The 23,674-nt window shown below is 38.4% G+C and overlaps 1 protein-coding gene across 3 annotated transcripts in view; it reads right to left on the bottom strand.

Annotated features, from left to right (window-relative positions):
• Nucleotides 1-23,674, bottom strand: part of PPP2R5C (protein phosphatase 2 regulatory subunit B'gamma) — a 194,907-nt gene that overhangs the window by 124,096 nt on the left and 47,137 nt on the right. Inside the window, exon 1 of one of the 3 annotated variants that reach the window (XM_075065687.1) lies at nt 12,521-12,693. The exons of the other annotated variants lie outside the window; for them this stretch is intronic. Coding sequence (XP_074921788.1) covers nt 12,521-12,614 — 94 coding nt within the window. The 5' untranslated portion in view covers nt 12,615-12,693. Of the gene's footprint in view, nt 1-12,520; nt 12,694-23,674 lie in introns of those variants that run through there. 3 annotated transcript variants of the gene reach the window in all.

The raw sequence follows: 23,674 nt of genomic DNA, 5'->3' as shown, positions 1-23,674 counted from the left end.
AATGCTTCTCATGCCCCACCAGAATTCATTCTATGGCCCGCCAGGTGGGCCTACTCCCCCCATCTGAGAATCTCAGCCATACAGCTCTTCTGGATATTGTAAAATAACACAGTACATCATTTAATTTAACTATAATAATGTAATCACTGTGTAGCATCATTAGGTCATCATTAGCAGATGACCCAATACTCTTCAAATAAATCTTGTTGCAATTGGTCTTGACTTGGAAAGAGAGGACACTATGGATTAGAAACCATTCAGAAATTGCTTCAAAATGCAGTTCTGAATTACATCACATCCAAATAAAATTGTGTTATTTTAGGTTTAGTGTATATTTTATGATCAAAACACAAATTCATAGAAGTCAGCTCAAGTGAAATCACAACTATAGAAAAATACAGATTTGTTGTTTTGATGTGAGATTTATTTTATAACCGAACATTTCCATCATCCCTCTTTGCTGACAATGAACCAGCTTTCCTAAATCTTCTCTCTTCTGTTTGATAAGAAACTTTGGTTTTCTCTGGGGGTGGCATGGGGGCTATGCATTTGGGGGGCAGCAGAGGAGAGAAACACACTACACCAGATATCTAAATCTGTAGGAAGTAGCCTGTTCTAAGGAAGGACTTTGAGACAGTAAAGTTAACTCTTGGCTGAGATATAAACAGAGGTCCTGATTACTTTGTCTCTTAAGATCTCAACCTAAATTCCAGCACTCCTTTCAAGGGTCTTATCTAATTTATACTAAAATTGTTAAGAAATGCTAGTGGGCTTTTGGGGCTTTACTGACTTATGAGGGACAGATTTCTTAGCAACTCTTTCCTTCACTTTCTGGTGTCAGCCAGTCTCATTGTCTTTCTCTAAATGATTAGCTGCCAAGCTGTCTCCTAAATGCTCCATAAGAAATCCACTTCCCAATCCGCTGCACCATCCTTCCCATTGTCAGTTTAAGCAACAACTTCCTCTGATCCACATGGCTGTTGAGTTTGGGGACTCCATGAGATATGAAAAAGGAGAAGAGAGAGAATCAAGCAGCTCAGCTACCAGACTCATGTATCAATCTTTTGGGGAGGAACAAGAGAAATACTGTTTTAATCAGGGGTAGGTCAGTTCTCTGCTCAGTAGCCACTGCTGCTAGTGTCAGATGTTAGCAACTATTATTAGCAATTCCCTCCTGAGAAAAAGTCTCATGTTGTTGCATTGAGGAAAAATTTGGCTCAGATACAGTAAAAAGCCAATTATGCGTATTTTCAGAACACGACACATTTGCAGAATATCCATTTTCTGTATATTTTAGACCTATTCATACTGAGACACATAGCTGTGCATTCTGTCAAGAGTACAATAAATGCTAAGAATTTTCCATTTAACTCATGTAACAATGCTCTGTAGTGATCAAAAAATGATTTATTTATTTTTGCCAATCTCCACATAGCAAGGCTTGACTCACCGGTGTGGCGGCTCCTCTTGGCTGTCCTGGGAATTAGCTCTCCAGCGTACGAAGCGCCTCCTCCTGGCTGGTGTCTCACCTGCTGTTGGCCCCCGTGTCCTCTCCCAGACCCCGGTGCCCCTTTAATATGAGATGCTGCCCCCTGGCAGTGCCCCCACACTCTCGGTCTCACCTCCCAGGGGAGCCCCCAATCCTCTATTCCCACCTTGCCTCAGTGATGACTGCCAGTCATCATCTAGCCCCTGCTCACTGGGGCAGACTGCACTCTGTAAACCACTCATCACTGGCAAGGGGGGTTTGGACCTGCTGCCTTTGCCTGCAGTCCAGTACCTCTCATTAGGCCTTGAACAAGGCCTGCAGCCTGGGGAGTTGTCAGGTTGGAGCTCCCCTGCTCCTCTTGCTTTTCCCCAGCACTATTCTACCTCTGGTACCCTGCTCCTTGGCAGCTAGCTCCTTCTCTCTCCACCACTAGAGAGAGACTCCTTCAGCTCCTGGCCCCCAACCCTCTTATAAGGGCCAGCTGGGCCCTAATTGAGCTAGCCATAGCTATGGCTGCTTCCCATTCAGCCTAGCTTGGCTGCTTTTACTCCTTTTCTCCAGGAGTGGGGCAGCCACCCCACTACGCTCCCCAATACTTTATCATATTCCATTTACGTTAAAAAGACAGAAAAAACTTATACCTGAAATGAGAAGGAAGATGTGGCCTTTTGTCTCGGGTAGGAATTCAAATAAGAGGAACAGAGACCCAAACAAAAGTGTTTGTTGCTTAGCTGCCAAAAACAGGTTCAAGTATTGCTAGTGATGCTTTGAACTAAGATAGCGCTACTCATTCACACTGGAAAAGAGGTGGACAGGTCCATCATGTAACTGATTTAAATCATAACACCCAAGCGTTCAACTTTACAAAAAGTTTATAGCTTGTTCGGCTTTATATTAGCTAAAAATCTCTGGTGGTAGCCTACTGTTGTATTTGGAAGACACGACATGCTTACAAACATTTTCCCCCATCCCCATATACCTCTCCAAATCATAATTTGAAGACATCTTGGTTTACAAAATTTTAAGTTATAAGAAATCTAACAGTAAGGCAACAAGAAACATAGCCTATATGGAATTTTCTATTGATCATAAAAGCAAGGTAGCACATCTCTGCACCAGTATAACGCAGTCCTCCAGAGCCAAAAAAAATCTTAACGTGCTATAGATGAGACTGCGTTAAATCGAACTTGCTTTGGCCCCCCTGCTCCTTGTCCCCTGATCGCCCCCTCCAGAGACCTCCATCCCTAATCACCCCCAGGACTCCACCCCTACCCAAACTCCCTGTCCCCTGACGCCTATCCACACACCACTGACAGGCACTCATTGTCAGTAGCAGGAAGTGGAGCAGCCCCAGTCGACTCCACTCCACCAGCTCTCAGCCGCAGTGCTCTGCTTCCTGATACCGGTGAGTGCGGGGACGTTGCAGAAAGGATGCCCCACCGTACTCACCTGCAGCGGGAAGCGGAGTGCTGTGGCCCCAGCCTGCTCTGCTTTCCTTGCCCCAGCTACATCGCGCCTGCGCGTGCGTGTGTGAGAGAGTGGTCCCACACTCACCGGCAGCAGCGGAAGCAGAGCAGCCTGGCCCCAAGCCTGCTCCACTCTGCCTGCTTCCCGCCGCAGGTGAGTACGGGAGGTGTCCTTTCCCCAACCTCCCCGCCCTCACCAGCAGCAGGAAGCAGGGCACCACAGCTGAGAGCTGACACGCTGATCCACTGGAACGCTGCTTTACCGCGTTGTATGCGAATCTGTGTTATATTGGGTTGCGTTGTATCGGGGTAGAGGTGCAATAGTATTTATTCCTTAAATTACCATACAAAAGAATCTGGAATTGCAACTCCTATTTATTAGGGATGAAAACAACATCAAACAGTTCCAACTTTTCATTAGAAGAGAAAGCAGGAAGTTGGAAACACTGTAAATAATTCATTGAAAAAATGGTACTCCAAAACGTTAGATTTCTCTTGTGCACAAGATTCCGGAGTCTAAGATGTCTTGTATAGAAGATTATTTTAAGGGAAAAGTATGAATCAATGCAGTAAACTGCTCCTGTGATTGTTTGGGGGAAAGAATCCAGGGTTAATGCTGGTTAGACTAAATTTCTAAAATACTTTTCACAGAAAGATTTACTATATCTGAAACAGTAGATAAGATAACATTTCCTTATTATGTTTAAAGGATGTCAAGCTTAGATCTCCTGATCAGTATGGCCTGAAGGAGCAGAGGACACTTTTAAAGCATCATCAGCCTTAGAAAGATCTAACTTAAAAACCAAAAGTAACACAGCCATGGAGTACTGTTTCCAGTTTTGTGCCCCCATACTACAAGAAGGATGTGGAAAAACTGGAAAGAGCCAGCGCAGGGCAACAAAAATGATTAGGGGGCTGGAGCACATGACTTATGAGGAGAGGCCGAGGGAACTAGGATTGATTAATCTGCAGAACAGAAGAGTGAGGGGGGGGCAATTTGATAGCTGCTTTCAACTATCTAAAAGGGGGTTCCCAAGGAGGATGAATCTAGACTGTTCTCAGTGGTAGCAGATGACAGAACAAGGAGTAATGGTCTCAAGTTGCAGTGGGGAAGGTTTAGGTTGGATATTAGGAAAAACTTTTTCACTAGGAGGGTGGTTAAGAACTGGAATGAGTTACCTAGAGAGGTGGTGGAATCTCCTTCCTTAGAGGTTTTTAAGGTCAGGCTTGACAAAGCCCTGGCTGGGATGATTTAGTTGGGAATTAGTCCTGCTCTGAGCAGGGGGATGGACTAGATGACCTCCTGAGGTCCCTTCCAACCCTGATATTCTATGATGTTTTGGACATCTTTTAAGAATATAAAGTAGATGGCTTGATAGAAAAGTGAAAATCAAAAACCTTCTACCATAAAACTACTCAATGAAAAATGCTTCAGTGAAGTAGACATCTACAACAGCTGCTGTACAGGAGCCTAAAATTAAATTATAAACCAGGTTTTTATTTGGCTTTTATACCAATCTACGTGTCGGAAATCTACATTCACTATTGAATATTTAAACAAAATGTTTAATGCATAAAACTCAGGTAGTTTCATCAGTAAGGAAAATGATTTATATCTCTAGTGCCAAAAGAATTGGAGCCTAGCACAAAACTATTGCTTTTCAACCATACTGTGGACTTCATGAACAGAGTCGGAAATTCTGATTTAAATTAACAATTTTGTTTCAAATGAAATTTGCAAATTGTACTAAGAGATGTTTCCTGTAGTTTGAACTTTCATAACACTGCACTGATCAAAATGGATACAGATGTGTTTTAATCACTATCCACACATCTGAAGTGTGAGCTATCTAGGTTTCTTCGTAATTCATCATGTATGCCTGAACTAATACTTTTCTAACTTTAGGGAGAGAGGGGCATACATAAACACTGAATGATCATATAAAAGTTTCTGAAACATTAGTTCTTAAATTTTGTACCTTTAATACCCTCAATGTAGTATTAAATTTTATTTATGTTCAAGGCTTTTAGCACTGGGTGGTAACTAGTATTCAGGACAGAGAATAAATTTTTATTTAAAAAATCTTGCAAATAAAAAACTGAAATGAGAATTAAGCAGTTGCCCTAAGAAAACCAAAAAAAACCAAACAGTGACTGAAGAGTTAAAATGTGCACTTCTCTGGATTTTATCTTGCTACATCATCTTTTTCCCCCTCATCATGAGGGAGGATTTGCTGCTTTGTATAAAAAAAAGTCATAATAAAGATGACTATATGGTTTAAAATACAGAGTTTCAACAAGGAGCACTGCACTTGGTAGTCTATGGAGAGAACTAGCTACCTATGCTGCAGATGAAATCAATAATTAAGAGCTTTGAAGAGGGTCAGGAATGAAAATCATCATCAGAAAATGGATAACACTATAGTCTAATCATGAACAAGACAAATTTCACTACCAATAATTGTGAAAAAATATTTTTCTGACACCAGAATAAATGTCAAAGAATAAACATTCACACTAACAGATTACAGGTTTCATTCAAGGAAATTAAAATAAATAATAAAAGGGTTTTTAATTATATAAACAACAAGAGAATGAGGAAAGATGAGGTTGCACCACTCTGCAGCATGGATGGGAAGATTAAAGATCCTCTAGGTATGGCCCTAAACTAAATGAACACTTTGCCTCTGTTTTCAATAAGTATGTTAATATAGAACATGTACAGGAAGGCAGGGTGGTGGATGGAAGTGAGTGCACAGAAAAGAAAATTATCACATCTGAAGTTGAAGAAAAACTTAAGAGTTTAATGTTCTCAAATTAGGGGGACTAGATAATTTCCATCCCAAAATACTGAAAGAACTGGCACATGAGATTGCTAGCCTGGAGGCACAGATTTCCAATAAATCTACACATTTGGGGTGGTATCATCTAACTGAAGAATAGCTAACGTCTTACCTATCTTTAAGAAAGGGGGGGAAAAGTGATCCAGACAACTACAGACACATCAGTCTGACCACATTAAACACACAAGGCTTTTGACCAAATTTTCAAAGAAGAACAGTTAAATTCATGGAGGTAAACAGAAAAGGAGATGCAGTGCAACATGCAATTACCAAAGGTAGATTATGCCAGACAAATCTGATATCCATCTTGGAGGACATAATTTAAATTTTAGATAAAGGAAATTCAGTAGATCTAATATACTTGGACTTCAAGTAAAGCATCTAACATGGCCCCATATGGGAAACTGTTAAGTTAACTAAGAGAAGATCAGGATCAGTACAAGAATTTGAAGGTGCTTAAGGAACTGGCTGAAGAGGAAAAGGCAACAGGCTGTGCTGAAAGATGAACTCTCAGATAGGAGAGAGATTGCTAGTGGAGTTCATCAAGAATTGATCTTGGGACCAATCTTATTTAATATTTTTTTTAATGACCTTCGCACAAAAAGTAGGCACATGCTAAAGAAGTTTGCTGATGATACAAAGTTGGTACGCATTTTCAATAGAGAGGAGTACTGGAATATTATATAGAAAGATTGAGATAATCTTGAAGACTGGCGTAACAGAAATGGGATGGAAACGTAATAGTACAAAGTACAAGATCACACACTTATGGTCTAGTTAGAATTTCTTATAAACGGGGGCTCACTAGTTGGAAGAGATAGAGCAGGAGAGCAACTTGGATGTGTTGGTTGATCAGAGGATTACTATAAGCCATCAATGTGATTCCAGCTGAGAAAAAGGCAAAGGCAAATGCAATCCTAGGAAGCATCAGGCAAGGCATTTCCTGTAGAGAGAGAGGCATTAATGCCATAGTATAAGGCACTGGAAAGACTTCATCTGGTATACAGTGTACAACTCTGATTACACAAAAAATTCTTTGCAATATGGTAAGCTAATATGAGAAACCAATAACATTCAGTGCTCATTTCCCTTCAATGCCAAAAAGAAAAACTCTATCTCTTGATTTCAGATCAAACTTAAGTAATATTTTCTAGGAAAAAACCACACCTAAAACTCCAAATAGCAATGCTTTAGAAATAACTTGCAATTTCAAAACAGCAGACAGTAATTCTGATTTGACTGCATGGAGGCTCACATTGTGGCAGGAAGTAAAAGTAGGAAAAAGATTCACTTTACACTTCAATTCATGAGAAAAGCAAAAAAACCTAAAAGAAATGTACAAATTTCTGTTTCCTGCATATTGTTCTCTCGGGTAACACTTTCTTTAAACCAAAAATTAGCTGCTTTTCTGGATACTTTTTCCTAGGTAATTTTTAACCACGTAGTAGTCCCCCATTCACCATATTAAAAATTCAATTGCTCTATCTTCAACATTAATATCCAACCATATTCTGTGCTCCTAATTTATATGCATTATTTAACGCCTTCCTTAGGAACATATTTGCAGTGGCTTTAACCACAGACCAATGCACTGCAGCCATTAACCTGCTTCATTACATTCTAACTAAGTGGTAGTTTCATGTAAATAAGTAGTAAAGAAATTGGTTAACAGTTAATGCAGAAGATATCACCGCATTAAATGCACACATAGGCACTGAATACCTGCCTTAATTTAAATATCCTGCCTTGGTACCTGCAGGAAAAAAGAAAGGTCAGTTTATAATAAGAGCACTACACATTGAAAATGACCTTCAGAAACATGAACAGACTTCTTTTAAATCAGTTGATGGTGAGGTCAGGGCACCCTTTGGTCTTGCATGCAATTAAGAGACTTGTTTTTCTGCGTGCAGACCTAGAGCCACACTACTTTTTAAATTTGGCTCTTGATTTTCTGTTATTCTCATTCAATGAAGTGTGAAGAGTGTTTCCTTTATCCATACTCTGTGTCAATTAAGATAGTAGCCTCCAGGTTCTTTAACAAGTTTTGTTAAATAAAACTGTGCCTCTTTTGAAGTGTCAATTTGTTTTAAGAATAAGTATGCTTATTCAGGAATTTTTGAAAAATGGTGAAGTTTTCTTTTAAGGAATTAGTTACATATACTAAGATTGAAAGATTAATAGGCTATCATCTAATTCATTTATTGCAGAAGATACGTCCTATGTTTATTCACTGTCAAAGGGACCCAAGAGCGTGATCTTTTAGCATTCTATAGTAACAGCAATATGAAAGTATACAAGTAAATGTATTATATATCACATCTAGAAAGCATTTGTTTGCCTTAAGATCCTTCAGTAATTATGGAGATTGGATAACCTTCCACCTCAAGGTCAGTAGTTCAAAGACAGCCCAAGTTCAGAGACCACCATATGACAAATGTTTTGTGCCGTATCTCAACTGAACTGTTTGTTTGTACATTCACCTCATACAATGGGGCCCTGATCTTGTTTGGGTCCCCTGGGAGCTACCAAAATGCAAACAGTCCAAATGCTCATGGACACATACTTACATCACAAAGACACCATTACATCTGGCATTCTTGTTGGCATCCTGTAGAGATGCCAAGCAATAAGGAGGCACAGAGTATGATCCTCACCTACAAATCACAGATTAGGGTTGGAAGGGACCTCAGGTGGTCATCTAGTCTAATCCTCTGCTCAAAGCAGGACCAACACCAACTAGCTGATTCAAAATGGAAATTCCAGCAGTATTTTAGCAAATACTCCCTATATGAGTTTTATGAAAATATAAATTAATGTGCACAAACACACACTATACTGTTTTTATTTAAGATAAATACTATTATCATAGCTTAAAATATTTACCAGATAATGAGTAGTCAAAAGCAACCTGCTAGAGTGTGTCAAACATTTTCTAAAATAAGTTTTCTGGCAGAAAACAATGATTTGATTAAATCAAATCCTTTTATAGGAACATATTGATTCTACCTAACTTTTGACAATATCATCAAAACATTTTTTTTATAAAGTCAATGCACTTCTGTTTGGACTTTTGTATTATTTATGCTATAAATATAGTATACAGTTTATATTATGCAATTTATATAATGAATTATAATAAAGTCAAAACAAGGCACTTCACTTAAGGCTGTTCTGTGGGAAATTTTGTTCAAAAGGAAATTTCAGAATTTCATTCCAATTTGGGAAAATAACCAATTCTGGAAGTACTGAAATTTCCTATAGAATGGAAATTCCAAGTTTCAGTCAGCTCTAGCAGGTGCCAAAAATAACTCAAGCAAAATCAAAGGGCATCCTAGCAAAAAGCCCAGCTCTTGCCCCTACCTCTTCCCCTCCAAACCTGACAGAGTATACCGGGATTTCAAACAGGGTTCTCCTTTGACTCTGCTTGGGACTCCCTCTTATGTTTAGCTAGGAAAAAAAACTAAAAAACTGAAGCCACAGAATCCACCACAAAACACGCCCTTTGCTGCAGAATTCTGTATTAGCGTCTGTCTACAATTTCACTTTTAAAAAAATATTTAAAATATCCTTTTACAGATGCAAAGAAAACTTCCCCATCACAAGCCAAACTTAATCCAGTGCAGTGTCATCTCATCTCTGCAACAGGATATCTTCTAGAACAGTAGCTGTAAGAGAGGCGTGAGCTCCCCAGTTTGTCACAAAGTATTCATATTTAAATGTTTTCATTAGGCTTCAAAAGTGATACTTAGCATTCGTTGCTGATTTCAGGAAAAATATGCTGCTCCTGATGCTTTCCTCCATCAATGGTGGAGAAAATCCTGGATATCAGGGCAGTTAAGCAGCTATTATCGGTCAAAGTTGTTAAAAACTCCACCTGCTCCCTAAAACTGTAAGTCCTTCTGTCTCTACCCACAAGGGAAAGAGATGTATCCCACTTCCTAGTGCCAAAGATCTCCTCATGAGTGCCAAAATCTTATCTGTTCCCACCTGCCAGAGCCTCCTGTAACTTCACCCTCACCCCAAAAAAGCACCACCCTGTACCTTTTGTCAATACAACATTCTGCAACACACTGAAAATTTAATGTTTAGGAAAAGTGTGACATGATCATGATAATCTATCATTTAGACTATGGAAATACATACAGGCCTTGAGGCACTGAATTTAATATCATAGTAAGTAATGTAATTCAATAAACCTTCCAATTTTGAATTAAGAACATAAGAATGGCCATACCGGGTCAGACCAATGGTCCATCTAGCCCAGTATCCTGGCTTCCAACAATGGCCAGCGCCAGATGCTTCAGAGGGCATGAACAGAACAATGCAATTATCAGGTGATCCATCTCGTAATGTCCATTCCCAACTCCTAGCAGTCAGAGATTTAGGACACCTAGAGCACGGGGTAGCATCCCTGACCATCTTGGCTAATATCCATTGTGAAAATTGACCATTTATTCTTGTTTGTTTCTTATCTTTTAACCAGCTACTGATTCATGAGAGGACCTTCCCTCTTATCTCATGACTACTTACTTTGCTTAAGAGCCTTTGACAACGTCCCAAACTGAAGGCTTTCTGAAAGTCAAAGTACACTATATCAATAGGATTAGTCCTTGTACATATACTTGTTGACACGCCCAAAGAATTTTAACAGATTGCTGAGGCATGATTTCCCTTTAAAAAAGCCATGCTGACTCTTCGCCAAGATATCATGTTCATTGACAATTCTGTTCTGTTCTAATTTCAATCAATATGCCTGGTACTGAAGTTAGGCTTATTGGCCTGTTTCATTGCTAGGATCTCACCTCTGGAGCCTTTTTAAAAAAATCATATTAAGTTTTATAAGCTTCAGTGAACCAAAAAATTCAGCATTTTATGTTGGAGAAATGAGGGGAACTTGACAGAGTACTTTTTTGAGGGTGGGGTGGGGTTGGGGGTAGAGAAGATCTGCTTTCAGTCACTTTGGCTTGTATTCCTTTGATTATGGGCAGAGTCCCTGCTCTCACTCAATGGATAAAACGTTTGGTAGGGCAGCGGTTCTCGACCTTACAGACTACTGTGCCCCTTTCAGGAGTCTGATTTGTCTTGAGTATCCCCCAAGTTTCACCTCGCTTAAGAACTGCTTGCTTACAAAAATCAGACAAAGTGTCTCAGCACACTATTACTGAAAGCTTCCTTACTTCTCATTTTTACCACATAATTATAAAATAAATCAATTGGAATATAAAGACTGTATTTATATTTCAGTGTATAGTATATAGAGCAGTATAAACAAGTCATTGTATGAAATTTTAGTTTGTATTGACTTCGGTAGTGCTTTTTCTGTAATCTGTTGTAAAACTAAGCAAATATCTAGATCCGTTGATGTACCTCCAGAAGACCTCTGAGTACCCCTCAAGATACATGTCTGTTAATCTATAAAGTGCCGCAGGACTCTTTGCTGCTTTCCCCAAGATATGTGTATCCCTGGTTGAGAACCACTGTTGTAGAGCACTCCCCAACTCACAAGCTAATATTATGGTCTCTTGGAATACATCCAAATCCCTCTTCAAGCAGCTGGGTGATACTAACCTTTTAAAAGGTATCACAAGGAATTATAATTTCTCTCTATTAGAGATCAGATTCTGCTGTTTAAATCAGGGATCCAGGCTTTCCAGCAGGAATTCTTTGGCCTTTATAGCAAAATGTTTTCAATACAGGAAATCTATGTACAGTATGCATCTGAACAATTTAGCTTATACCACAAAAAGCTGAAAAGACTAGTTGATGCAGTACACTTTCAGCTCTATTTCTTTGATAAAGGTTGAACGCAGTTGTTCAAGTTGTCCTCACCACATCCAATAAATGTTTTGGACTCAAGTAGAGTTATAAAAACAAAGTCAACACAAGAGAACGGACATTAAAAAAAAAAACATTTTTAACCTGTTAAAAATTTCTGCTTTTAAAAACCAGAAATATAGCAATGCTAGGCATTAGTAATTGCAAGATATACTACGTATTTTTTCCCTACCTAAACACCATGCCTGATTTTGTTTCAGATTTAGAAACTTGGTAAAAAATGTAAATTTACAATACATTCCTATTCTGTGAATCCCAGACTATATAATCAACAACTAAAAAATATTTAATATTCAAATTACAAAAGCCAATTTTCACACAATTTGTTTGTTAAAGTAAAAAAACAACAACAAAACCACACACACTTCTAAGAAGTGCTTTTTGAATAAATATTAGATATTTTCATTATAGTTCTGGGTATTTTTCCAGTGGATTTCCTAGTTCAGTTACTACCTGTAGCGATTTTAGAGGCATTCTAGTTTGTTCGCACAGAAAAAGCATTGCAGCATGCTGAACACTTACATTATGCTACACAAACTGTGTACCGATAACTTAGCTCTGCCCTGCCCCCAACCCAATACCTTTCTAGGGTAGTGACTTCACATCCTTTGACATCAGCAAAGCTAGAAAGGGGGATGGGAGAGTCACAGTAGAAAGCAGTAAAACCTGCTTTTAACTATATAAGCGATGCTTCTCTGAATTTTTAAATTCTCCAAATAGCATTTAATACAAAACTGATTTCCATATTCCACAATTATATTGAGTCTGCATCAAAACAGAATAGATTCTGCTACAAAGGACTTCCTGCTTTCCTTATCTGAAAATCACAATAGCCATTTATTAGCTAGCCACACAGTTTCAATTCACTGAAACACACAATAACTCACCTCTAATATGTAAAAGAGCCACGGGCTGAAACGGCCCATTGGAATTGGCTGCATCAACCACCATCCTGCTGCCAGCTTTATTACATGTCAACATCTAGGCTTCAGCAGGAAAGGCAATGTACTCCTTAAGGCAAGAAACCAGCCTCCATTTTAGTTTAAAAAAAAGACAAACTGAAGCTCTCTGCAGCTGGAGGGAACTGGCTAGTTAGTGATGTAAGCAGTCAGAAGAAATCTGATTGGCTAATAGCAGCAACTTAAAATGACACTAAAAAGCTGCAAATCTAAAAAGGTTTCTGTGTAGCTGTCACTGCATTAAGCTTGTACATTTTTATGCTCTCTTTTGTGCCTCCATTCATCAGTAATTTTAAACAGAGAGCCCTTTTCTCAGCACACTCATGAGCTAAAGCTGCAGTGTAAACAAACTTATCTTGACAAAGGAGCTTGAACAAATTACTGAAAACTTTCACCCATGATGATTTTACTGTTGCCACTTAGAGCTTTGCATATAATGTGTACAACATACAGTATACAAGTATTAGGCATGGTACATGTACTTGTGCTGAAAACGCAAAACAGACATTTTCTCCTAAAAACAACTGCCACTGAATCTCAAAATAAAAGTTCTCATTAATACTCATACCATATTAATAGTGTGATTCAATCAGTGGTTGATTTCATTGCATAGTAAGAGCAGTATCTTTTTACAAAGTTAATTTTCAAATGCTATCTCTCTCACATTTTTAAGTACAGGCCCTTTACTGTAGTACTGTAATTAAATTTAGCATGAAACATTAAATTTCAATGCTGTACATCCTAATTATTTATACCAAATAAATCAATACATACCAAAAAATTAATGACTTTAGTAATCAGTTAGGTGGACACTTTAAGGAAAACTTTGTAAAGTTTTCTGTTAAGATAAAATTCTTTTATACTTCATTCCTCCTCCTTGTATTCTTATTAAGATGAAAGGCGTCTTAAAATTTAATCTAAAATATATCTTGTTGTAAAAAAGATTTTATAAAAACAACTCTATTTCACTTTTCAAAATTCCAGTAACCATGTTTGCTTAAAAATACTGAAATCCAAACATTGCACTACTAAGAACCTGAAAACCATATTGTGTATAAACAAGTGAAACTCAAAATTGATTGTCCAAGCTAAGAAAAAAAATTACAGTAACAAGTACAATGAATTTTTAAGCTTTTCACTTTTACTAAAATCAGAGAAACACAGAACTGGAAGGGACCTCAATAGGTTGTCTAACCTAGTGCCCTGCAATGAGTCAGAATTTAGTATATCTAGACCATCCCTGACAGGTGTTTGTCTAACCCTGTTCTTAAAAACCTCCAATGACAGAGATTACACAACCTCCCTAGGTAATATGTTCCAGTGTTTAAGAATACTTACAGTTAGGAAGTTTTTCCTAACGTCTAACCTAGATCTCCCTTGCTGTAATTTAAGCCCACTAAACTGTGTTGTTAGTGATATACAGTAGGTAAATATTTGTTTACAACATAAGTTTAACTTGATTTTTCAAATATTTTCTTTTAAGGGGTACTGTCATTTCTCCTTATTGCTTCTTACTCCTCCCACACATAGGGATGGCATTCAGAAAACTAAATGCATTATGCTGCATATATTTGCCCCTAAAAATGTTCTCTAATATAATGCAAATATTTAAGGTCTAGCAGCACCAGCCTAAACTATCAATATACGTCTAGAAAACGGGTATGTCGGAGAGGAGAAAAAAAGACTATTTTTTATGTAACAGGTGGTGATTGGAACTCAAGTTCTCTATTCTTCCAAATTAACTGAAAGCCTAAAAAACATTTCAAAGATATTCTCCTTGTTTCTCAGAATACATGAAAACAATTTGTGCATATTTTAGTTAAAATGAGTTTTTACTCCCAACAAAAGAAACACCATACCGAAGGGCTGAGCCTGTAACAAAACTAAAAATATAAATTAAAATGACAGCTCTGCCTAATGACTGGACTACAGTCACCTGACAACTGATGTACTCTCTTTACACAGTACTGTCAGTGAACTCTAAGTTGTGAACTCTTTGGGGAAGGGCTGTTGTAGGTCCTGTACAACACCACACATGCAGTCCGCACTCAAAACAAAATACCACGACCACCAGGTCTTGGTGGAACAAAGGAGGAGAAATTTTGTGACAATTTGGTTTCATTATTTTCACAAGGTTTTTTTGACAGCAGAATTCTGTAAATAAGTCCTGCCTTTTCATTTATCCCAAGTGAAATTTAGTTGTTTTGTAATATGCTAAGACATATCACTAAAGCCAATTTTAACTTTAAAGCAATAGTTTCATTGGTTCCGACTAGGGCTGTCAATTAATCTTAGTTAACTCAAGCGATTAACTTAACCCAAATTAACTCGATTAAAAAATTAATCGTGATTAATCAGTTTTAATCGCACCGTTAAACAATAATAGAATACCAATTTAAATTTTGGATGTTTTTCTACATTTGCAAATAGACTGATTTCAGTTACAACACAGAACACAAAGTGTACAGTGCTCACTTTAAAAAGAATCAAAAATAATATATAGTGCTAATATTTGTAAACAAAAGAAATAGTATTTTTCAATTTACCTCATACAAACTGTATGCAATCTTTTTAACATGAAAGTGCAACTTACAAATGTAGATTTTATTTATTTATTTATTTATTAACATAAATGCACTGAAAACCTAAACAAGGTATAATTTTTGATCCTTTAAGATCACTTAGTCCTACTTCTTGTTCAGCCAATCGCTAAGCCAACAAGTTTATTTACATTTACTGAAAATAACGCTGCCCATTTAAAATGTCACCTGAAAGTAGGAACATGCTTTGACTTGTAGGTTACACTATTTATTTTTTTACAGTGCAAATACACCACTACCTCGATATAACGCTGTCCTCGGGAGCCAAAAAATCTTACTGTGTTATAGATGAAACCACGTTATATTGAACTTGCTTTTATCCACCGAGTGTGCAGCCCCACCCCTCGGAGCACTGCTTTACCATGTTATATCCAAATCTGTGTTATACAGGGTGGCGTTATATCGAGGTAGCGGTGTATTTGTAACCAAAAAATAATAATATGAAATGAGCATTGTACACTTTGTATTCTGTGTTATCACTGAAAATGTAGAAAAACATGCAAAATATTTACAATAAATTTAAATTGGCATTCTATTATTGTTTTAATAGTGTGATTAAAAAGATTAATCATTACTATTTTTAAAAATCATTTGACAGCCCTAGTTCTCACACCTCTCCTCAATGTATTCATTTTCTTTAGCTTCCGCCCACACCCACCTTATGCATGCTACATCAATGTAAGAGAATTCACATTTTATCTCTTTGTTCAGGCATATCAGCCTCAGTACTCTTTACAAAGATTAATAGGCAAAAGCATTGCTAGTGCATCAGCATGGAAGTTAAGTAGAGCGCCAGGGGCACAATAAAGCAGTCAAATGAGGACCAGAGCTGCAGTTACAAAAAGGTTGCACATTTAGTACAGGGCACTCTCGTTTTTGCAATCATAGCCATGCTAGTATTGCCTGACTTGAGGCATCAAAGGTTTTAGAACATCCAACAGCCAAAGTAGAGCATTTACAGTTAGGTTGTGTCATAAGCAGGTGAAACAGCAATCGATATGAAAGCTACATATGGTATCTCATCACTTTGCATTAGGGCTCCACAAGACCAATGGCTAGGCCCCATTAAAGCCATCACTAGAGAGTTGATTAAAATAATCATGAATCATATTTACACTCACTTTGATCTTTACAGAACATACACCTCTACCCCGATATAACATGACCCGATATAACGCAGGTACACATATAACACGGTAAAGCTCTGACATGCTGCTCTGAACAGCATGTTAAGGGTGCCGGACCAGGCCAAGGCCCAGAGGCTTGATAAGAGGAAGAGGGTCTCGGGGGCGGTCAGGGGCTTCCCCCCCCACCCAGGGTCTGGGGGGCAGGAGCTGTAGGAGGGCACTTTTGGAGACCCCGTATTCCCAGAGTGGCCCAGGGGATTAGCGGGGGGCCAGGAACAGCACGCTCTGCTTCCCTCACCCCAGTCCCAGCCGGGTCGCTCATGGGAGGGGGTTGGTGTAGGGGGCCCCCCTGCACTCACCAACAGCGGCGGAAGCAGGGGCCAGGGCAAGGAAAGCAGAGTAGGCTGGGGCCACATAGCTCCACTTCCTGCCACAGGTGAGTGCAGGGGGGCATCCCTTCCCCAATCTTCCTGCACTTACCGACGGCAGGAAGCGGAGTGCTGTGGCTGGGTGCTGGCACAGTGGAGCCGCGCTGCTCTGCTTCCCGCCACTGCAGGTGAGTGTCTGTCAGCGGGCGGGTGTGGGGGGGTGGATGGGGGCGGAGCAGTCAGGGGACACGGAGGTTGGGTAGGGGGTGAGGTCCTGGGGATGATTAGAGATGGAGGTCTCTGGAGGGGGTGGTTAGGGAACAAGGAAAGGGGAGGGGGGGCAAAGCAAGTTTGACATAACATGGTCTCACCTCAAACAAATTCTAGTGTTTTATAACAGCTTCACTGAAAAACAGGAAAACACCAGTGCCTGCGTAGCTTCGCTCATAGTTTGAGCCACACAAAAAAAACTCATTTGCAACCAAAGGATAAACTATCTTTACTAAAAAGCTAAGTTAGTTTAAACAACTTAATTTGGAAAGAAAATCAAGAATGTAGTAATTCTCTTCAAGACCTTAATTTTGAGAGGGGAAAAATATTAGGGTTGGTTTAAAAGGAGGAAAAATATGGGACTGGGGAGAGAAAGAATATTCTAAAGAGCAATTTATAAAATAAAAGCCGGAAATAAGAAATGTAGAAAATAGTGGGAGCAGTAGAAGACATATACCATCAAAAATCAATAACTAATTAAATAAAACTCAATGTGTGGGAAGACAATAATTCCCTAGGTTGACAGAATAACACTTGAAAGAAATATGAGTACCTTGGCCTAAAAAAGAGGAGGAAAAGCACTGAAGAGGAAGAGGAGAAGTTCTCAACAATTGAAATCCACTTGAAGTTTGTACAAATTAATAGCTTTGTTGTAAAACAGGTGAATATATTTTTAAGTTATGATTCCTGAAATTAAGCTCTTTCTAAAGAATGAATATGGTGCAATATGGGAAGTCTCCAGTCACTGGGGCTTTTCTGTAAACTCTTCTACCAGAAATTTGATTTCCATCATCACTTCTAATTTCAATCAGGGGAAGGGGGTCTTTTAAAAAAAAAAAAAAAAAAAGTCAGTAAGTCTTTCACTGAAAAAGGGGATGTTTCAGACAGATAATTTACTTATTCATATAAGTGGACCAGTTAACTAGAGGCATAACAAGAGTAATATGTGTCCTGAATCAGGCAAGAGAACTTCTGCAAAATCCCTTAATTGCTGGCAAACATCATTAAAAGGCTTATCTTAGGATCAAGCACATTTACCTAAAATACAAATTAAACGGTATGATTGAGAGATTCCAAAAAAGAGCAAAAGAGGTGTCTGTGTAATGTTGAGAGAAAGAAATTAATGACCAGTATATTATTTGATAAGCCTCAAAACATTCAGAGTCCTCATTCTTGAAGTATATTTCTCATTCACAGACATTTGTCTTTTTTTTTTTTAAATCGGAAAAACAACTGTCAAGGGAAGATATCGATACCCCTCTTGCGTCAATTTTTTCTTCATAAGTTTGTACAGTGATTTTATCCCAGTCAATAGCTATAATAATTGGCAATACTGGAATCCTACTTGCTAGAACAACTGCACCATTTTTAAAGAGCTACTTCATGGATTTCCTTAAAGTCTTTCAACTCAACTGATGGAATTTATAAATGCCACAGAACATGGGGACTTCTGGGGATCAAAAATACACAGCAAATTCCTGAAAAATTAACCTGTCATCCTGAAAAACATATTCAAAAGCACAAGTTATCGAAGGACCCATGAACTGAAAAAAGGTGACAAAACTGAGACAGGAAATCCAGGTATAGATAAATCAATATTTGCTGTTATGACTCACAAGATTTAAAGAAAATTTTTTTTAGGCCAAATATGTACTGAATTGGCCTTGCGTGGGGAGAAAGAAATGAGGAGAGATCTCTGGAGTCCAGAAAGGCCTATATTAGAAAGGAGTGTTAACTATCATGAACAGATGCAAGTCTTTATGTCCTATTGGTTACATTTAACACTACAAACTACTGAGTTAAACTGGATACAAATCACCCTTGCTCAGGTGCACTGTGAACTGCATAAATACCTTCAACTATCCAAACACTGGTTACCTACAGGGCTAGATTAAGAACATCCAGGATACTAGGCAAATCTCCAAATGGCACCTCCATAACTTTTTACCACAGTGCCCCGCCCCCAAAGTTCAGGTTCATTATCACTGCAAAAAGAGTTGTCTGCTGGACTAGTACGGGGCACCATCGGTGAAATTGGAACTTCCCTCCACAGACCACCATTCCTTGACTTCAGCCCAAAAAGAGAGGGCCTACTTGGGAGCCCTTTCACCCTTGGGGCTCTCTACACAGTTGTCACATATGCCTTTGGCAGGCCTGGGGCAACTCGCACCTCAGAGCTGTTCTTTCAGCCTCTCTGAAAAATCAGATATGCACCATTGCTTTGATTACACTGCTTACATTTTCAAGTCATGAGGGCTAGCAAGAGACATTACCTAAAAAACAAAAAGGTAACTTTTAGAGTGTGACATCAGTATTTGACTACAGAAGTTGGGGCCTGTGGCCAGTGGTGCCAATACATTAATTCAGCCCAGCTATCTAGCAACTATACTTTTGCACTATCGTCAATATTTTGTAATGAGGGTTTTATGAAAGAAGGAATCCAGCACGCTACCAAAGAGTTCTGACTGATGATGCTGGAGATACAGATATAAATGAGGAAGTGATTGGCAAATTTGCCATGCTGGTAAATAAGAGAATATCATAGGAAAATGTTTTTAAAGAGATTCAAATCCATGCAAAGAAAAGTCAGATTAAATGAAAATAAGGCAAGAACATTTTAAAAATCTCTTTTAATGGATTCTACCCAATTTTCAATGGAAATGAGTTCAGGAAATCTTGACAGTAACAGGCTAAGAGTATTTCCTCTTAATTCAGCTTCTGACTGGGTAATAAGTAAGTATTTGATAAGGCAGCTGAATTGAAAAGGACTTGGAATCCAACTCAGTTTTGCTTAAACCTAAAATCTTCAGTACAATTGAATATTTCTTGTGGCTGGCTGGAAAAATGTAAAACTATATGGGGTTTGTTTTTGTTTTAAATACTTTGCCTATAACTTTATTTTTAAAAAATAGCGCTTAATAATGTAAGTGCTAAAATAAGAAATGACAATTTAAAATAGGCTGATTTGATCAGTTTTCTACTTGAAGCTTCCATAGTTGCCAACTTGCATCGAGAGACATCACAAGAACGTAAATACGCAAGAACGGCCATTCCGGGTCAGACTAAAGGCCCATCTAGCCCAGTATCCTGTCTTTCGACAGTGGCCAATGCCAGGTGCCACAGAAGGAAAGAACGGAATCAAGAGATCCATCCCCTGTCGCCCATTACCAGCTTCTGGCAAACAGAGCGGAGGGACACCATCCCTGCCCATCCTGGCTAACAGCCATTGATGGATCTATCCTCCATGAATTTATCTAGTTCATTTTTGGTCCCTGTTATAGTCTTGCTCTTCACAACATCCTCTGCCAAAGAGATGCACAGATTGACTGTGCGTTGTGTTAAGAAATACTTCCTTTTCTTTGTTTTAAACTTGCTGCCTATTAATTTCATTTGGTGACCCCTAGTTCTTTTGTTATGAGTAAATAATGCTTCCTTATTTACTTTCTCCACACCAGTCATGTTATAGACTTCAATCATATCCCATCTTAGTTGTCTCTTTTCCAAGCTGAAAAGTCCCAATCTTATTAATCTCTCCTCACACGGAAGCTGTTCCATACATTTAATCATTTTTGTTGCCCTTTTCTGAACCTTTTCCACTTCCAATATATATTTTTTGAGATGGGGCAACCACATCGGCACGCAGTATTCAAGATGTGGGCATACCATGAATTTAGAGAGAGAATATGATATTTTCTGTCTTATCTATCCCTTTCTTAATGATTCCCAACATTCTGTTAGCTTTTTTGACTGTCGCTGCATGCTGAGTGGATGTTGTCAGAGAACTATCCACAATGACTCCAAGATCTCTTTCTTGAGTGGTAACAACTAATTTAGACCCCATCATTTTATATGTATAGTTGGGATTATGTTTTCCAATGTCCATTTCTTTGCATTTATCAGCATTGAATTTCATCTGCCATTTTGTTGCTTTACAAGCTTACCAGATAAGTTCATTCAAGGTTTTATTAGTGAAATGTATTCAATAGGAGAGTTAAAATACATACATTATGGGTGATATTTTAAATCAACTTGCAGAACAATCGAGTTAGGCAGTAACTTATCAGTGATGAAGAATTTCTCAGACACACTAATTCTTCCATGCAACACGAGATATTCATTTGTTGCTGCTTAATGTGCTTGGTACAAGAGAGCAAGAGACACCTTATGTGCCACCTTGTATACACCATTTTTGTTCTAACATTATTTCATTGCTGAGACTAGAAGAACAACAGTTATTATATACCAAGTTAATACAATATGGATTACATGCGAAGGACAGTGTTTCAGTTGCTCCCCACAGCAACTGTATTTACTAACGTTTATGGATTAGATTTTAATTATTCCATGATGCAATATTTTTTTCCCATTTAACATCTTTCACTGCCTTAGGGAAGCAAATCTTTTATTATACCGTTGTTTGGTTAAATATGTGCAGTGGAACATGGTGTAACACTGGTATTTTAACAAGTTCTTTAACCAACAACAAGCAATTTTATTACCCTGTGGAAGTAGAGCAAGAACTGACAGGGATTTCAATGCATGACAGTCTCTGTTAGCAAGAGTTAGGTTAGCTGTAACCGTAATAACGCGAGATTTGTAGAAACGAGGATTGTGTGAGGCGAGTGGGAAAGAACTGTGTGAGAAGTTGTTGTGACCTTGTGTCGATAATGAGGAACGTAGACTGGCATCGAAATAGAAGTGAGAAAAATAAGATATCAGGATGACCTATGTATAAACAAAATGCAGCTGTTGCTTATTATTGTATGTAACAAAAAGTATAAATGCTTGCTATAATTGTTTACCTGTAGAGAGAGACCTGCTTTAGACTGGGGAAACCCTGTGTCCTAGGGCACTCCCTCCCTCTATACAATTGGAAAGAGAAGATAAAGTGTTTGATTTTGCTGCACCCAACCAAAAAGTGAGAACTGAGTTTCTCTCTGACACCCTGAAACTGAATATAATTTGGATACCAAATTACCAAACTTCACATGGAGAAGATACTGCCAGTACTGCAGCGCCAAAGTACTGCATCTACATTCTTCAGTTGATCTGTCACCCAAACCAACCCTCTCTTAATATTAAACAAGTACTTTTTGTTGATTTTTCTAATAGTGTTTGTGTTAGTTGATATATCCAACTGCTTAGAAGAGAAAAGATAGCTCCCGGAAAAAAACAAAAAGACATTTGACTCTCAAACTCCACTCACAGGATTGCTCATAGTCCCATTCATTTCACTTCTCCTTTGGTGAAAAGGTTTTTGTTGTTGTTGGTTTATTTTTTTGTTTGTTTTTAAAAAAAGGGGAACAGTTATCAAGACATTGATATCAAGGTCAGTTTTACCTCCCCAAAACCAAATTCCACCCATTTTCCTCCATTGTTTCAAATAGGAGCAATGTTCCCTTTAGCAAACAGGGAAAAACATCTTGTCAGGTATTTATGAAAAAAAGAAATAAAAGATTAAAAAGTAATTTCACTTTGAGTATTGTAGTTAATGTAATACATCTCGTCGTATTTCAGAGAACTGCACAAGCTCCCTCATTTCCTGGGCACTCCAGAAATTCTCAAGTTTTTCCACTTTCTTCATTTTCAGATCATCCACTTTCTAAAGGAACATTTTGTTGTCTTTCATTGCTACAATGGTGGTCTCAGTTTTCCAGATTATTTTTGGCAGTATCAGCATCTTTGTCAGACTTAATTTTTACCGAAGATGAAAAATACCTGAACTAACTTATTTGCTATCTAGTCATTTATAAATCCAAGTCACTGAATGCTGGTTTAACTCATTATGTGTTTTCCTATCCCAGTCTTGGCTATGAGGCAGACAAGTTGAGGCACCATCCCACAGCTCTTCACTTCTAAAGTCTTTCACCAAAGTGGACTTGGATTTTGGCATATACCTAGGATCTCAGACTAAAAAGAAAAACAACGTCGTCTTCAACTCAGAAAACCAATATCCTCACACACTCGCACATGCTCAGTTTTATTATGATTTTTAAAATGTATGCTATTAGCATAAAAAAGTAACAAAACAATTGACAGTTCTCTTCACCAAAACTCAAGATAGGACTGATCAGCATGCACAGCAAGATCTTCAGCAAAAATGAGATAAAACAGACACCAATCAGTCATTTCACATGCAGTTATTTGACATCAAGAAAACGGCACAGTCATATGCTCAGCACTCCAAAGTTAGTCTGTATTTGCAGACACTAAAAGACTAATCAAAAGTAGGCTTCACAGCAAAGTCCACGGGCACATCTTTCTACTTGTTAACTTATTTCATCCTACCTTGATATGGACCTTTATGTGAAAGCCGGATCCATTTTTTCAAAGCCAGAAGTCCAATTTTGAGAGGTAAGTAACACTTCTAGGAATAAACTGTGAACTGTATTTGAAAATAAAAGCTGAATCACAATTGGCTTTTCTAAGCTTAGTACTGGCTACGGCCACCGTAGGCTACGTCAACACTGTGCTGCAGAGCAAACTAAGGTGGTGTGAATTGCAGAGCACACCAAAGTGTTGCACTCTAACTGTCCCATATGAGTGCTGCTGGCATGAACTAAAAGGTATCTAGTTCACATGAAGTATGTACTTTTAGTTCGCAGCAGCAGCATCCACCTGGGGCAGTCAGATTGCAACATTTTGGTGAGCTCACAATTCATAGCATCATAGTCTGCTCTGTGGCTCCGTGTAGACAACCTCTTTGTTAAAAGAGTA

This window comes from Chelonoidis abingdonii, chromosome 4 (genome assembly GCF_003597395.2).
Source record: "Chelonoidis abingdonii isolate Lonesome George chromosome 4, CheloAbing_2.0, whole genome shotgun sequence".
Classification (NCBI taxonomy): domain Eukaryota; kingdom Metazoa; phylum Chordata; order Testudines; family Testudinidae; genus Chelonoidis; species Chelonoidis abingdonii.
This window is presented reverse-complemented; position numbering and strand designations above follow the sequence as displayed.